The sequence below is a fragment of the Astatotilapia calliptera genome, chromosome 22, assembly GCF_964374335.1.
Source record: "Astatotilapia calliptera chromosome 22, fAstCal68.1, whole genome shotgun sequence".
Classification (NCBI taxonomy): Eukaryota; Metazoa; Chordata; class Actinopteri; order Cichliformes; family Cichlidae; genus Astatotilapia; species Astatotilapia calliptera.
This window is the reverse complement of record NC_137442.1, coordinates 20,418,356-20,434,594: the sequence shown is the minus strand read 5'-3', so window position 1 is coordinate 20,434,594 and position 16,239 is coordinate 20,418,356. Positions and strand designations below refer to the sequence as shown.

Genomic DNA, 16,239 nt, shown 5'->3' with positions numbered 1-16,239 from the left:
TTGATAAGTTGTAAAAAATGTCTTTATCAAAGATTTTCTTTTCAAGCCAAGTCATAAAAAATAGGAATTCTGACAATTCGTTCAAGGAACAGCTTGAAATGTTGTGAAATATCCCCCTTTACCCTTTCGCTGAGGTTTGGATGTAAAGGGTTAATGCCGCGATTAAGTATTTAAAAATGTGAACTATTTCTGGGCTTACATTAAATGCTAGGGAACCAGCAGAGACTCCAGGAAGTAGCTGATCCCAGCCAAGAAATAGTCTGATACTCATAATTCTCTGTAAAATGCCAGTTTTTTTTTCCTTTTCTCCTACACTTTGGTTCTTGCACAGGTTAAACAAAGATGATATAATGTCTTTATCTGTAACTTTTAGACATGCTATCTTAACCTGCAGGGTTTCTCACAGTTTTAATGACTGAGTGCCAGTTTAGGAAGCCAACATATACACCTCAAACAGTTTGAGTTAATGTTTTTATTGTGTCTGTTGAGGAGATGATGGTTTATGTTGGTAACTGACATTTTTATGCTGAAATGTTTGTTTTTCTTTTTTCTTGTTAACCATTAGTGAGGTACAGTCTTGTGAGACAGAAAGTTTTCACGTGACTTTGTGCAGTTCTGTCAACAAGTAGGTCTGTCCTTACTGCTAGCATAGGAATTAAGAAGGTAAGAAGCAGCGAGTGCAGCTAATCAAGTGCACCTAGTTTACTGATCACTAGCAAGTGGAAAACATTGAAGACAATTGCTAATCCCAGCAAATTCATCCCAGCATCAGACCATGCAATGCTCAGAAAAATTACAAAAAACCAAAAGGTAGAGCTACATCTCAGACTCTACAAATCTCAGTTTGCAAATTAAAATTTAAAGTTTATGACAGCACAGTTTGTTTGGAAGGCTTGCCAGAAGAAACTTCTCTATAAGAAGAACATGACATCATGGTTTGGGTTTATAAAGTTGGATCTGAACAAACTACAGGAATAGTGGAGCAGTCCTTTTGGTCAGACAAGACCAAATAAACCTGGCAGTCACTCAGTCGACCATGAACTCCTCTGTGGACCAAAGTATTCAAGAAGCAAACTTGAGACCATCTGTCTGACTAGTAAAGCAACAGGACGATGATTAAAAGTACAGCAATGGCTGAAAAAGAAAAGAATCAAGGTAAAAGTAAAAGTCCAGAGCCTACAACAAAACGTTTGAGATTTTGAGATATCTCCATTTGGAGCTGTTTGGCCATAATGCACAGCGCCACATTTGGTGAACACCAAAAGCCAAATACAGTAGCAGCTGTCAAGCACGGAGGTGGAGACGTGTTGATTTGGGCTTGTTTTGCAGAGACAGGACATTCTAGAGTCAAATGCGAGACCATCTGTCCGACAGCTAAAACTTGAGCCGGTCTGATTCATGCAACAGGACAATGTTCCCAAGCACAGCAGTGAATCTACAACGAAAGGACCCGGTCATTGCAAACCCTTGATTCTCCTCCTCCAACTAAAGCTCCAACCCGAACCTGACTGAAATGCTGTGAGAGAGCTGTGCTTAAAAACATCTCTGCAAGCCTCAATAAAATTAAGCAACACTGTGTACAGACAGCTGAAGATTTAAAAGAAAAATGGAATGGAAATATTTCGCAAGTTTTTCTTATTAATGTTTTTTTTCCTGTTAGTGTATGATTGATAAACAGTTTAAAAAAAGTTCACGATGAAGTTTTGCTGTTGTTTCTTGTCAGACTGGATGCTTTGGATACAAGCAGCCCTTTTTTTTAAGACCTATTTGAATGGCTCTCTGCAGTGTTCTCCGATCTGTCCACCCAAAAAAGATGCACACACAGATGGTGCAGCTCATGCAGATGACAGAAAAGTAAGATCAGGTGTGACTGATGAAAATGAGCCAAGTTAATCGCATCGCCTTATCTCTCCTCTTAGGCAGCTTCCGATAAGCTCTCCAACTCTTAGCACCTAGCAGCTAATTAGACTCCCCACTGAAAAGCAGGAGGATTTCTCTCCCTCACTCTGTGTGTGTGTGTGTGTGTGAGAGAGAGAGAGAGCGAGAGAGAGAGTAAAGAAAACACTTAGATCTTTAGTCTTATCTCTCAGCTTTTTATCACTCGACTCCCATCGGTCAAAGCAAAAGAGCTTGCTGCAAACCTTTTCACGGCACACTGCAAAAATACAGGAATTTCTGTCTCTCTGAAATCGAAGCGCTGTTCAGGAGTGTGTTTACAAAGCACAGGTGTGTCAAATCATCACTGAAAAGTAGACATCATGACAAAATATCAAAATAAAGAACTCTTTAAAAGGGTGAGAATAATATATTTTTTTATTGTCAGCTAATTTCTGCTCTCGGTCAAAGAAAATCCATTTAAAGACAAAAGGAAGTGAGCGACACGAAAGTAATATTCCATGGCTTCACTGTCACTGTGCCTGATTCATTTCCAGGCCTTTCACTGAATACTGTGGATTTAAGTAAAACATGTTCTCCTTGCTTTGCAGTCACAATCAGAACAATTTGTTAAAGACCTGTATGGAAGCATGAGCCAAAGTCTAGAAGTCAGCTGGGCAGCATTAGTCGTTTGGCTTTTGTTTCTTAAATGCTGAACAGGAGAAAACATATAAACAGCAGCAAAGCAAAAGATGATCAAACTGTCTCTGCTGGTGAGTTTTTGCCTCTGGATTTGTCTGCCAGACTGATTGTAAGAAGCAGTTTGGCTCCACCATGTGGCGAAGGCTGGAACTACAAGTGAGGAAAATCTGTCAAGCCCACTCCTGATCTCTCATTTCCATGTTCTCTTGCATGTCCGACATTATGTTTATGAGGCGAGGAGCCAACTTTGGGATGACAGCCAGGCTCTTTAATGATTAAGGCACGTCAGGATATTCCTCCAGGGCCGTCGCTGTCACTAACACACTCAGTATGTCCTTGATTATTCCAAATGTTTCACTTAATTTGTAAAGATACCATTTTTTAGGCATGCTGCTCTATTTTGACTTTTCTCTTTTTCTTTGGTTTCACCGGGTCGGGATCTTCACTAAAAGATGATGTCACATCGTTTCCTGATTCACGTTTCCTTTTCTTGCTTGGCTTGTCACTAATGTAACCGTTGGAGTCGCTCCCGTGGACCGCCACCTGAGAGACATCCATCTCCTCCTCCTCTTCTTTTATACGTTTTTCCTTCTTCTTTTTCTTCTTCTTTTTGTTCTCTGCGGCTTCATTGCCGTTTACCTCATCCCTCATCCCATTCGGCTCTGGTGTTACACCGTTGTCCAGCTGGCATGCAGATATGGTTAGTATCTCTTCTTCTATCTCCTCTTCTTTGACTTTCTTCTTTTTCTTTTTCTTCTTCGGGGTTTCTTCAGAAGCATCCTGGGTGGGTTCTGGGTCCTCCTCGCCTGCAGGCACACTGGTTTCTGTGCCCTCACACATGGCCAGCAGCTCCTGCACCCTGAGGCACACAAAGACAAAAACAATCAATATAGGCCAGCGCCATACCAGCGCTGATGTGAAGGTCTGAGTTGCTCGCCTATTGTTCAGGAAAAAACTGCAGTGACTACTGGTGTGATGATGCTACCGGCAGCCACAAAGCGGCGAGCATACTGAGGCCTTTAGCTTTGCCCCGAAGCTACTAAAATCATCATCACTGATACTGCACACTTGCCTGGTCTTGTCCAGTCGTCCTCTGATCAGCAGCACCCCAGCAGTGTCGGCGTCGAGCGCCGTCACATCAAACTCCACCTCCGATCCGATCCTCGGCCCCGCGTCTCTCCATGTTTCCACAGTAACCAGATTCGGTCTGGGAATGCTGGCGTTGAAGCAGCCGTGCACCAAGCAGCCCACGTGGCTTATTCCCAGTTTATTTACCTTACCCTACAAACAGACGAATACGTGATACAAGCTGTTAGTTATTGTATTTTATCAGAGGCAATTTATCACTCCCACAAAGTACAGGTACGCCTCAAAGCCCCAGGTTTTAATATGTCACTTGTATATTATAACAATAGTAAACACTGAAAAGTGCAGGTCTCTCTTAACAGACACTATGTCAGGTAAGGTCCCGTCAGCTTCTCTGCTTCTACTAAATAAATCTCACCCGTAGTTTTTGTCCTTTTTGTGGCTGAAAAACAATAAAGCTGGCTTCCACGTCCACGTGGACGTAGCCGCTGTCGTCGTAAATGTCTCCGAGGTGTCTCACTATCCTGATGTTGTCGTAGGCCAAGGGGACTCCGTTCAGACTGAAAGAGACAACAGTAACAGGGTCATCTCGTCCATTAACAGTTTATTTAAACTGGCAATGCTTTACTTAAAGGAGAAGACCAAACCTTTTTGCGTTACCATTACTGGTTTTAATGCTTTTAAAAGCTGACTGGTGTATGAAAGGATTTAAAAAGGCCGCACGCAGTGATTCATGCATAAAAGACATTTTGCAGACAATCACACGTTGTTGGTACTTTTACCTCCGCAGAGCACCACAGTGGATTCTAAAACAAACAATTAAGATGTGATTCAAGTTCAGATTATAAACTTTAACTCAAGGGGTTTAACAAAATAATTACATTAACTGTTTAATCCAAGTTTCAGAGGCTCACAAGTAACAGGACAGTAACAGGTGTTTGTTTTTAGCCAGGAGAGGCCTGCTCTCTCTGTGTTAAACAATAAATTAAGCAGATAAAGAATTTTAAACTTGTATTTTGTAGCTGTTCACTGGAACTATCATTATGTGGCCCATAGAGATATCAGTGCATACAAAGATGATCTTCATCAGGCTGAAAAACCAAAGTAAAGCTATAAGAGAGAGCAAAATCATCCGTCATCCCGGTGGAGGAAGTGTTAAAGCATGAGCATGCATGGCTGCCAGTGGAGCTGGATCACTGGTGTTTATAGATGATGTGACAGCAGGACGACCTGGCGATCGTCTCTGCTCAGATTCAGACAAATGCTGCAAAACTGATTTCACAGTGCAAATGGACAATGGCCCGAAGCACACAAACCCAAGGGTTTCCCGAGGCAAAGAGCAGAGATAATCGTCAATGGCCAAGTCAGTCACCTGAGCTCTACTAAATACAGCAAGTTTTCAGTTACTGAACAAACAACTGAATGCAGTTATTGCCCACAAATAAGCAGCAACTGGTGGCTGCAGTAGAGACCTGGTAGAGCTTCTCAAAGGAAGAAACAGCAGTTGGTGATGTGACGTTCATGACTTTTAGACTTTAGGCACTCATTGACTGTAAAGGATTTAAAAACACATTGGCTGTATTTTCCGGACAATCAATGCCCTGAATTAAAGCTAAAAGTCTGCATTTCAGTGACAGCCTCCCAACACCACCTTCTTAACCCCTAAAAGCACCACCTCGTCAGCAGGTGTGTGTCCGATAAAGGACCTAACAGGATGTTTCATGAGTAGCTACTAGGTTCTTTCACAACACAGGAGACAGCAACACGAAAACTCAGCGGCTAGAGGACATCACAGCTCGTGTGCGTGTTTGTGTTCGTAGGAAAGTGGTCTGTCCGGCTCAAAATGCTTCATTGACTGGATAAAAACGTCGGCGGGGGAAAAAAAAAGAAGCACCTTTGAGAGAACTTGAGCAGCTCGGCCTCCAGCTCCTCCTTAATCCCCGTCTTCTTCTTGTTTAGATACACGGGCGGCAGGGCGATGTGTCTCCGGTGGGTGTTCACGACCAGACACGAGTAAGGCGCTGACAACAGCTCGGAGGCAGCGGCGAACGACGGGATCGATAACGGGAGAGCGGCAGCAGTGTTTACCGGTGCTGGGGTCTCTTGGGCCGCCTGGTCCGGGACGGACACGTCGGGAGTTTCACCGGACATTCTCACATGTTTTGGATTGTCCTCACCATGCTCCAAATTCGCCATGCTGCGTAGAAAGACCGGAAGACAAACAAGAGGTGACTTCCGCTTTGCGGATTGTTGAACTGCTGTTAAAAACATTTGTTATTGTTGCCCCCTGCTGGTGATGAAGAGAAGCGCCCTCCACAAACTTCATACTGCAAGCTTATTTAATAGTTTATTTTAGGTCCCATTCACTATCTTTAAGTAATGGTTGTCAAAAAGTATTGTGTTTAATTGTTTTTTTAGACACAGAAATATTGTAAAATCCTTGAAAGCATTAGAAGATATGAAGAATTGTATGACTCACTGCCCCTTTTGTCTGCAGAGCACAGACTGAATCATCATCAAAACACTTTTACACTCTTTAACGATTATAAATGAGCGACTGCAGACTTAATGGCTGTACATGGCTAGTCTGCGTGCAGTAATGCTTTAATGTTTCCTGGCATAACATGTTGATGGATTTAAATGTTGCATGTGGCCAAACTGTCTGTTAGTTTAAATAATGAATGTCCTGTGTAACATGGTGAACTTATTCTGAGTGGCTATTTCATTTTCACATTTTAAATTTATAAATAAAATTTAGCCCTGCAAAGTAACTGCAGCCACAGATAAATGTGTTTCATTTGAGCAAACACCTGGCGGCAGTGGGAAGGAAGAACTCCTCTTTAACAGGAAGAAACCTCCTGCAGAAGTAGGCTCAGACATTTGCCAGCATCACTTTTAACTTTAGACAAAATGACAAAATTTTAGCAAATTAAAATGAACACCATGCAGCTTTGCTGTTGTATATAGCTGTTATGATGCTTACGTAAGTTACCTGATGCCCTTTGTTATGTAATCTACAAGTTCGGCCCTGATAGTCCTAGCAGGGATGCTGTTAGGGAGCTCGTGGGGTAGGAGATGATCATTGATTCTGTATCCCATTCTCACCTGCAGAGCCACATTAAGATCATTAGGGTGACCTGAGGTGTCAATTAGTGCAACTAGTGCAGCGTGTCCAGCCATACACACAGGCATGCACTGAAAATATCCTGACACATGCACAGATGAATCTAGTGTTACTGTTTTCTGACAGGGCAGCACCGCAGGAGGTCACATGATTCAGCGTTTCTCTCTTTATCACACACACTCTCACAGGAATCGCAGACCCGGTGCTCTGTTAGGAGCCATGGCCCTTTCCTGTCTGTTGTCACGGTGATAAATAGTGCATGGTTTCTTAGCTCCCTGTGGCTTCTGCTGCTGTGGGCCCCAGTCAACACACAAACATGCATAAATGCACGCAGATGCACACACATCTCTGTTTGGAGCTTCTCTCAGGAGTTGGCAAACACTGTAATGAGGTGCTGAGCAGCAATGATGTTGTCAGAGCTTATCTTCATAACAGGTCACAGCTGTGTTTGTGTGCAAGCATGTGTGTGTGGAGGAAACAGGTTTTTATTGCTCTTCCTCCTCTGTGAAGCATTTTAAGCTTGCAGGTCTGACGGGTGCTATGAAACTGATTTACTTTGTTACTTAACTTTACGACAAGTGTGGGAACCCTGAACAGCATCATCATTGCCTTAAACTGTGGTCTCATAAGAATGCAGTGGCTTTCTGAATTGATGATGCTATGAAGGACTGAAACTGCTAAAATCTAAAATTCAACCCAACAAATATATTATTGTCATTATATCCATGGATATCAACATGGATATTGTGATTTTCTTTGTATTTAATTCAATCTCTATAAATTCCCCTGTTATGTATTTTTCAATATAACTTCCCTTGTTATTTACTGATTGTATCATTATTTAATAGCTTAGTTATAAAAGAACCATACTGGATAAAGAAATTAAAAATGTTAAATATATTGGGGACAAATGTGGTAGAGGAAATAGTGCATAAGTACATAGTTTGTAAATAACTCAATAAATAAAATGGCACATAAAATGAAAGAAGAACAAGTATAAGGCATGTGTTTACAAGAGAAAATAGATAACTGGTGGATGGTATTACACAGGGATTACATGAAGATGTGGGACCTATGGGTTCTTTGACACCCAGCATTTAGACTAACATCAAAACTTGAACTTCAGTGCTCCAACATCCACAAGATACAACTACTATTGCAATAAGTGACTGATGAGGTATAACACAAAAAATAAGGACCATCATGGAAGGACAGGCACTGCATATGCACAGATAGAGGAAGTGGCTGAAATCCAGAAATCATACAAGTGGTAGACAAAGCTGGACTGAAAGACCGCAACAACACAGAGGCACCAACAATGGCAGCACAGGAACAAGCTCTAAGTACAAGATCCATAGAGGGGGTCTACCACACCAGGTAAGACCACAGGTGCAGGCTGTATAAAGATGCCCCTGAGACAATCCAACACATAACAGCAGGATGCAAGATGCTAACAGGCATGGCACACGTGGAATGCCATAACCAAGTGGCCGACATAGGATACAGAAACATCCGTGCTGAGTATCACCTTGAAGTCCCAAGATCAAAATGGGACCCACCCCCTGGGTTGTCGAGAATGACCAAGCTAAGATCCTGTGGGACTTCCAGATACAGACAGACAAACTGGTGACGGCTAACCAACCAGTAGTAGTGGACAAACAGAGGAAGACGGCTGTATACCGATAGCAATTAGGAAGAAGGATCATGAGAAGCTTGAGAAGTACCACTGGCTGAGAGAGGAACTCGGAGGGTGTGGAGGGTGAAGGTAACAGTGGTCCCAGTGGTAATCGGATTACTCTGTGCAGTGACTCTCTGAACAGGGCAAGTAGCTCCAGCAGATCCCAGGAACAACACCCGAGATCTGTGTACAGAAGAGCACAGTCCTAGAAACAGCAAAGATACTGCGCAGGACCCTCAAGCTCAAGAGGACCTGAGCTTGAAGACAGCCCGCAAGGTGTGAGATGGTTGCTCTGTGTGTGTTTTTGTTTTTTTTTGTTTTTAAAAAACACCTGGATCTCGTTAATATGACTAAGTCATTTAAATACGGTTCTTCATAGTGTGCGATTTTTCAGTGTGTTATTTTAACCTTTGGGTCTTACTATCACCTACAATGATGTAGTGTATTGATTAAAATGCTGTAATCTGGCTTACAAACTGAAAAGTCACTCCCATCACATTTTTACTCAAACCTCACATACTTCACAAACACAAACACACTTCCACAAACATGTGTGTTCATGTACTATAAACACACAAACTGGCAACTGTATAATTAAAAAAAGGCTAATCTGCATAAACTGTGATGATAAAACCAGATTCATCTCAACACGTATTTAACACAGCAACAGTAAAACAACATGCAAGACTGTGCAATTCTTTTATTAGTCGTACTTTAATTGAATGAACTTTATAAGAAGCATTATAAAAATATGTTTGATTTACAAGCATGGATACATACAGTACATTGTGCATCACTGTAACTTTTCTCTCAAAGCATTCCATTATCAGATGATACATACAGTTTACCAGGCTATCTCAAGATCTGGCTTCCATAAACCAATAACATGACAGAGAGAGAGAGAATAAGGACGATGAGACTGAAATAGCTCTTCTAAACAAGTGAATCAGTTGCATGCTTGGTTTGTGCTCATCGCTTTGATCTGACTGGATGAAATGTATCCTTCACGCTCACAAATTGGAGGATTTCACGCAGATGTCTGTCGCTTCATTTGTCATCCAAACCGCAGCTCACCATCCCGGCTTTGGTGAGATTTAAACCGAAGGTATTTGAACCCATGTTTGCATAATATTCAGAAGCACAAACGGCTCCTTCATGCTCTCCGTTTCATCAGGCAGCAGGTAAACGGGTTCCAAGGCGACAAATTTGGTTCAGTTCCTGCAGTCAGGATACAGTTAAATGCAGTCTACTACAAGCTGCATTAGCTGCGTGACAGCACGAGTTTTAGTAACTGCTTCTGTTTAAGTCTGCAAGTCACCTCCTGCTGAAACTTCCTCAAGGAGATGCCGCGGTGTGTCCATTATAGGAGATCTGAGGAATACCATTACTGGAGTTGTCCAGGACCTCCTGTTAGAGACACACAAACACAAACCTGCTTAGGAAAAAAACTTCCGACAGCAGCTAAAGATGAGTCATGCAGTTTACTACCTTCTCTGTCATCTCATGGGAATGATGTAGCGAGTGTTCCCTCTCCAAGAACATCCTTTGCTGCTCCGAGCTTGCCAGACGACAAGTCAGCCACGTGGATAAGGTACAGGTCGAGATCCCTGGATAAGACCGGAAAAGGAAATTTTACACAGAAGTGAACAGAAAAACACTCAGTCCCCAGAGGATAAAACATACTGTACTGGATGATCGTCTGATTTCTATTTTTTAGTGCTAGTATGGAAAGAGTTTCACTTATGAAGTCCTATGTCTCAGCCAAAGTCTGTATATGGACTGCATAAAAGATGGACGTAGCCTTCGGGTACAAGTAAAGCCGACGCTGCAATGCCTCGTTTGATTTCAGTTATTTAGTTATCAAGCCATCCATTTTCTTCCACTTATCCAATTCAGAGTTGTGAGTGTGTGTGTGTGTGTGTGTGTGTAATAATATCTATGAGAAAATTAAACTACCTCGCTCTTGATTTATGTCCTCGGTAAATTCTCTCCTAATGGGCTTATGGACTCAGTTGCTGGTTGATTACTTTTGAAATTATGGCCCCATTCAGAGACTTCTAGGGCATTTAATCCCTGACAATTTCTTTAAGCCAAAATGACTTTGATGTATCGCTAACTAGCAAATATTATGTCCCTAATGTGGTTTGCATGCTAAAACTGTTACATACCTACTAAAGGATCCATTTTAACACTGGCATCAACATTTAGCCACAAGCACAACCTCATGGAGCGACTAGTACGCCGGCAGACCTTCAGAAAAGAAATGAAGAGGCACTTCTTCTCTGAATAAAACTGACAAAGCTTTTTTGGGGAGGGTGGAGGAGCACTGGAGAGTTGTTGAGATAGTGTTGAGATAAAAGTGATTAGCAGTAATAAGAAATGCTTGGTATACTGTTAGTATTGACAGGTGACTAATAAAGAAATGCTTTATCTTTACCCCCACATTTAGTCCCTTTCAAATACTTGAACAGAGACTAATAACGTTCTTATCTTACGATGAAAAATAGACAAAGACATGAGTTGTTTTCAATTGCGTCACATCAGATTGTGTTACGTCTTGCGTCCTTGTTATTATCTTTACCTAGACAAGCCAGAGTCATTGCAGCCAGGTGAATTGTTTGCATCTTGTCCGGCCGTTTGTTCAGTGCCCGAACAAACTGGACGTTTAAGATCCCGGCAATGAGACCACAGATGCAGCACGCTGAAAAGAGGATCATCTGAAAGACAAGGGGGGTGAGCCGCAAAATTGAGACCTTATCAACCAATCTGTAAACCAAGTGACAAAATGCGATGAGACCGGAGATATACAAATTACTACTGAGCTTCCATCTCCATCATTCTGCTGTTTTGGAACGAGGCTGCGGCAATGAGTAATGCCTATCAGTCAAAATAAATCTCATTCGCCATTATAAAATAGGATCACTCTCAAAGCCGACTGCCTGTTCCAGGAGCGATGTGCGGCTTGTAAATATGCTTGCATCACTCACTTGCTGTATTTGTGTGTGCGTGTCTGTGTTAAAGTGTGTGTCTGATTTGTGTGTTTAATGAATCGCATTTTACAGATTACTTCTCCGGAAATTGTGATCGGGACCAGGAAAACTAAATCCCAGTTTCAGAATCTGATTTTTTCATCTTTTTATTTATTTGTTTCTGGGTAGAATCTGATGAGAAAACAGTTAGACTTCCATCACCTTCTTATCAAGATAATAAAATCCAGATGATTCATATACTTCCCACTAATTGTGAATGTGTTTGTATTCCATCTGGAGTGCAAGCCCTCTTTCACCGCTCCCTGTGCAGATGCCGTTAGTGCCTTTAACCACATGGAAAACGGCATCTCGTATTTCAGTCGTTACCCAGGGAAGTGTGGAAAGTGGCTGGCAGGGGTCCGGAGCCAAACCAACCTAATGCAATCATCACCCCACAGGCAGACATGGGGAGGGCGCTGGAGGAAGATGGAGAGAAAAATGGAGAGAGTCGCAGCGTCGACATAACGGCTGGGACAGAGTGAATGGAAGAGGCAGATGGATAGATATAGTGATGAAAAAAAGGAAAAGCATGAGTAGGAGGAGATAAACAGGGAGACAAAAGTTGGACAGGGTGAGATGGGGGGAAAGAAAGGTTGAGGGATGTCTCTGTTACAGCAGATTGCGCTGACATTGATCCATCATTAGTCTCCTCCCTGCAGGAGACAGGGAGTCAGAGAGAAACACCAGGACTGGGAGACACTGAGAGACTGTAAAAAAGACAGAAAGAGTGACAGAAAGGGAAGAGAGGTGACTGCTTGTCTCCTCTTATTTCCTCAGATGTCTCTCTCAGAGCATACTGACTGCACCTGCTGCAACACACACACACACACGCACACGCACACACACACGCACACGCACACGCACACACACACACACACACACACACACACACACACACACACACACACACACACACACACACACACACCTTTAGGTGTTCTTTCGTTGTCGAATATGCAGACTCTGTGTATGCTTTGCGTTCAGTATTCCTGATACAGATGACTTTGCATCTGACATCCACAACAGAAGACATCTGCATCATAATTCCAGCAAATACTGAATGAAAAAGGCTCCCAGGCACGTGACAGTTAGCTTGACTGAGCTCAGCATAAAAGGTAGAAACAAGAAAACAACCTGGCTCAGTTCAAAGCTAAAAAAAACAAAATCTACCTTCTACCTCTAGCAAAGGCTACAGGCCTTCTTGAACTATTTCCTGGTGTCTCTGCCTAATTCCTAGAAACTGGTACCATCCTGGAAATAGCTCAGTACAAACTGCTGAAATGTGAATCACTAACTAAACTAAAAGGAAATTACTTGGAGAAATAAACTGAGCTCATTCAGTATGTATGTACTTACAATAAGGCCAGTCCTCTTTCGAGCACACAGCACGCCGCACATCCCGCAGACCAGAAACTGGAAACAAAGAAAGACAGCAAGTAAATTAACACCTCTGTGAGTTCAAGTTAGTTTGTCATGAGAAATTTTTAGATGTTTCTTTTTTTTATGGCACCCGTCCCTGATGCAACAATGGGAAATGCTGAAAATAACAGTGATTGAAATCAGTTATCCACGTGTGGTTTTCTCCCTCTAAAAATAACATTTCCAGAAGGATGTTGGTGGAAAAAGGAGACACGTCCTCTTATTTTTTATTTCAGGATAATTTACACTGTCTGGTTATTATTATTTAATATATAAATGTTTCTAGACAGCCTCTCCGTGTTAGCCTCGCCTCTCGCCCTATGGCAGCTGGGATAAACACCAGCCCCACCCCAACCTTAGATAATTGGATAAGGAGAAGAAAATGGATGGATAAATATTTCTAAGAGCCAGGTGCACTTATTAGAGTCCCTCAAGAGCTTTCAGCTCTTTATAAAGTCTCCTACCTATGGATCAAGTTGTTGAGCTGACACACACACACACACACACACACACACACACACACACACACACACACACACACACACACACACACACACACACACACACACACACACAAATCTTCATGTGTACTTTAGGTCATTAAATTGTTTCACTGTAAAAACATTCTTACAATTTTATAACTATACTGCCCTATTCACCTAATCAGGTAATTAGACAGTAGATAGATTAGAATATATGATTTTATCATTTTAGGGCTCTGCCTGCTTTCAAAACTGGAGATCTTTTAAATAGACAATTCTCCTGTTTCACAAAAACTCTCACGATTCAGGTTTGCTGTTCATTGCAAAGAAAACAAACCAAAACCCAAACTGCTCCACTGTTCTGAAACTTAATCCAAAGTTGCAGAAATGATAAATTATTAATCACAATGTTTCAACACAATAAGGCACCAAAGGTTGGAGAGTCAGTGTCCTCTAAAGTCACTGGTCAGTGGGTTACAATAATTTCCAGGTCCCGAAAGAAGACTGAAACTCTTGGACAGCTGGGTGGCTGACTCAGCAGACAGAGTTCAACAGCTGCATGGTTGAACTCACAGACGACCCGTTGCATAACATCTTTGCAGGAACTTCATCTACACTGCTGGAATCACGCGCACTTTAAGTGCACTCACGCCCAGATATGGAACCTATATACTGTGATATATCAGTAAATGCTTTTTTTCCCCTCTGTCTGATGCACACCCACATATTTACACTTAAGCAGTCTTTCAAAGCAGCCGTCTCACACCGATGATAATGTTATAGATGACTCTGTATGACTCATAGTGCTTCAGCTCCTGGCATTTATAGTAATTCTCAGCTATAACTGCTGACAGATAGACTATATATCCCCCGCTGGAGCGACTGTCACAGTAAAGTAGATGATTCAAGGTATGTGGCTGCTTAAGATGCCAGGAACAAACTTTTTAAATGTTCTGTGGCAAAATCGAGACAATGAGGCTCAGAGCAGCACAGAAACAGGAGCAGACACATTCAATAGACTGAGAGGATGTAGATGGGTCTAAAAGCTCCGACCCTTCCAAGCAATGAGCAGTAAATCAAGCATCAATTAATAAAGCCAATCTTTAGCTCCAGTGTGCCAGGCCAAATGGCTGTGTGTCTGCCAGGCTTTTATAGGCAAATACCATATGAAGCTGTGTCAGCAAAACCACACCAGGTATTGAAAGTTTGAAAACAACCACAAATATGAACAGAAATTCCACTTTTTCGAACAAAGAATTTCTGTAAGCAGAATGGATTTATTTGATAGGAGCTTAAATAAGACAAAAATATTTGAAGTCAATTAGTTTTTTGAGAAGTTTTAGAGGGAAAAATACAAAAATCTTTCAGATTTTTCTTTGATTTTCTGCACATTTTAAATATCAGTGTTAACCTAGGTGCTGTAATTTATGGTGTATAAATATATTAAAGTTCTAGTCTAGTCCTTTAGCCCTTATATGACCAGAATATGTTTCCCTTATTTTGATATTCTAATGCTTACAGACATGCAGCGCATGCTGTCTCTAGCAGGCTCTATAAAGAGCAAGGTAATTCCCTCGAGTTTTAACGGTCTCATCTTTCAGCACGATCCCTGGAGATACTTATCCTCTGGGAAAGTGAGACAAAGACAAAAAGTAGCGACAAGAGTTGCTCCAAGGACGTACACAGAGTCCACTCCAGACCGGAGAAGCGTCTCCCTGCTGCGGTTTATGATCGCCCCGGACCCAGCTGATGCCCACCGCTCCCAGGACGATGCTCGCCACACCCAGGCCCACCTCCACCAAGGACAGCAGGAGCAGGCTCCACAGAATCTTGCGGCTGGAGCACATCCTGCCCCGGGCATCTCTCCAGCTCCAGCAGGAGGGAGGCGCTGAGGCGGGAGTCCGCTTCTCGATGCTCCGAGGGCGGCGCTGCTCTACTGCTTCATATCCGACTGGAAGAGGCGAAAAAAGTGTATCCAAGCGTAAAGAGAAGAGGAGCGAACTTACAGAAGCGGCTAACAAACTATTTAAACAAGGAGGTGGGGGAAGCGTTGGCTCTCTGGTTGGAGATTATTGTGGTAAAGGAGCGTTCGGCTGAAGTTCCTCTGTGCACAACGCACGGCGCTGTCCAGGGTACTTAAACGCCATGGCGCGCGCGCAAGCATGCACCCATATACACACACAAACAGTGCACGCGCGCACATCCAGGGCCGTTACTAGGAGTTCGTGAGTCTCAGCCTCCGCCCACAGCGATGAAGCGTAACGTTCGTTAAACGGAACCACAGACAGGAAACACCTGTCACTTAAATATAAATATAAAAGCTACACTGATATGTACGTTTTATAAATAGATAAAACAGAACAGCGATTATTTTATCAAAAACTGAAAAAACTTGTTTAGTTCTTGGTTTTTTGGGTTTTTTTGGGGTTTTTTTGTTTTCTTCAAACATTCTGGAACTCGGTGTTTGTTCTCTTTATATATTAGTTCCAGCTTTGGGTAGTAGATTTATTTATTCTTTAGTGATATTTACAGTCTTTGATTAAGAAGGTGACAGCTCGTGACTCTGCTTTTCCAGCATGTGCATGTCTACAACCAGAAATGATTAACCATGTTTTCACACTTCTGCGCTCTTCTATTCCTGGATTTAATTCGCTTTTCTGAGAGTTTCACCTGAAGGAAGTTGCATTTAATATAGTTAACTCAATAACAGTGAATGTTAGTTTAGATCGTGAGCATCTGCTGTGATCTCTGCTCTCTATCAACTCATAAATATTTAAGCAACATGGGACATTTTGAGTGACGTAATCTGAAGCTGATGTGGAAAACAAGACTCTAGAGGCAGGT

At 42.3% G+C, this 16,239-nt stretch overlaps 2 protein-coding genes across 2 annotated transcripts; both read right to left on the bottom strand.

The window, feature by feature from the left end:
* Window positions 1-2,295: 2,295 nt before the first annotated feature.
* On the bottom strand, window positions 2,296-5,898 carry polr1f (RNA polymerase I subunit F). The gene is made up of 4 exons (XM_026157025.2): window positions 5,558-5,898; window positions 4,082-4,223; window positions 3,650-3,858; window positions 2,296-3,436 (listed from the first exon to the last, which is right to left on the bottom strand). Exons 1-4 carry the CDS (start codon window positions 5,857-5,859, stop codon window positions 2,959-2,961), a joined length of 1,131 nt encoding a protein of 376 aa, XP_026012810.2. The 5' UTR covers window positions 5,860-5,898; the 3' UTR covers window positions 2,296-2,958.
* Window positions 5,899-9,150: 3,252 nt separating this feature from the next.
* tmem196 (transmembrane protein 196) lies at window positions 9,151-15,540 on the bottom strand. The gene is made up of 5 exons (XM_026156470.2): window positions 15,078-15,540; window positions 12,851-12,907; window positions 11,047-11,182; window positions 9,954-10,072; window positions 9,151-9,872 (listed from the first exon to the last, which is right to left on the bottom strand). The coding sequence occupies exons 1-5, from the start codon at window positions 15,240-15,242 to the stop codon at window positions 9,801-9,803; spliced, it is 549 nt and encodes a 182-aa protein (XP_026012255.1). The 5' UTR covers window positions 15,243-15,540; the 3' UTR covers window positions 9,151-9,800.
* Between the last annotated feature and the right edge of the window lie 699 nt (window positions 15,541-16,239).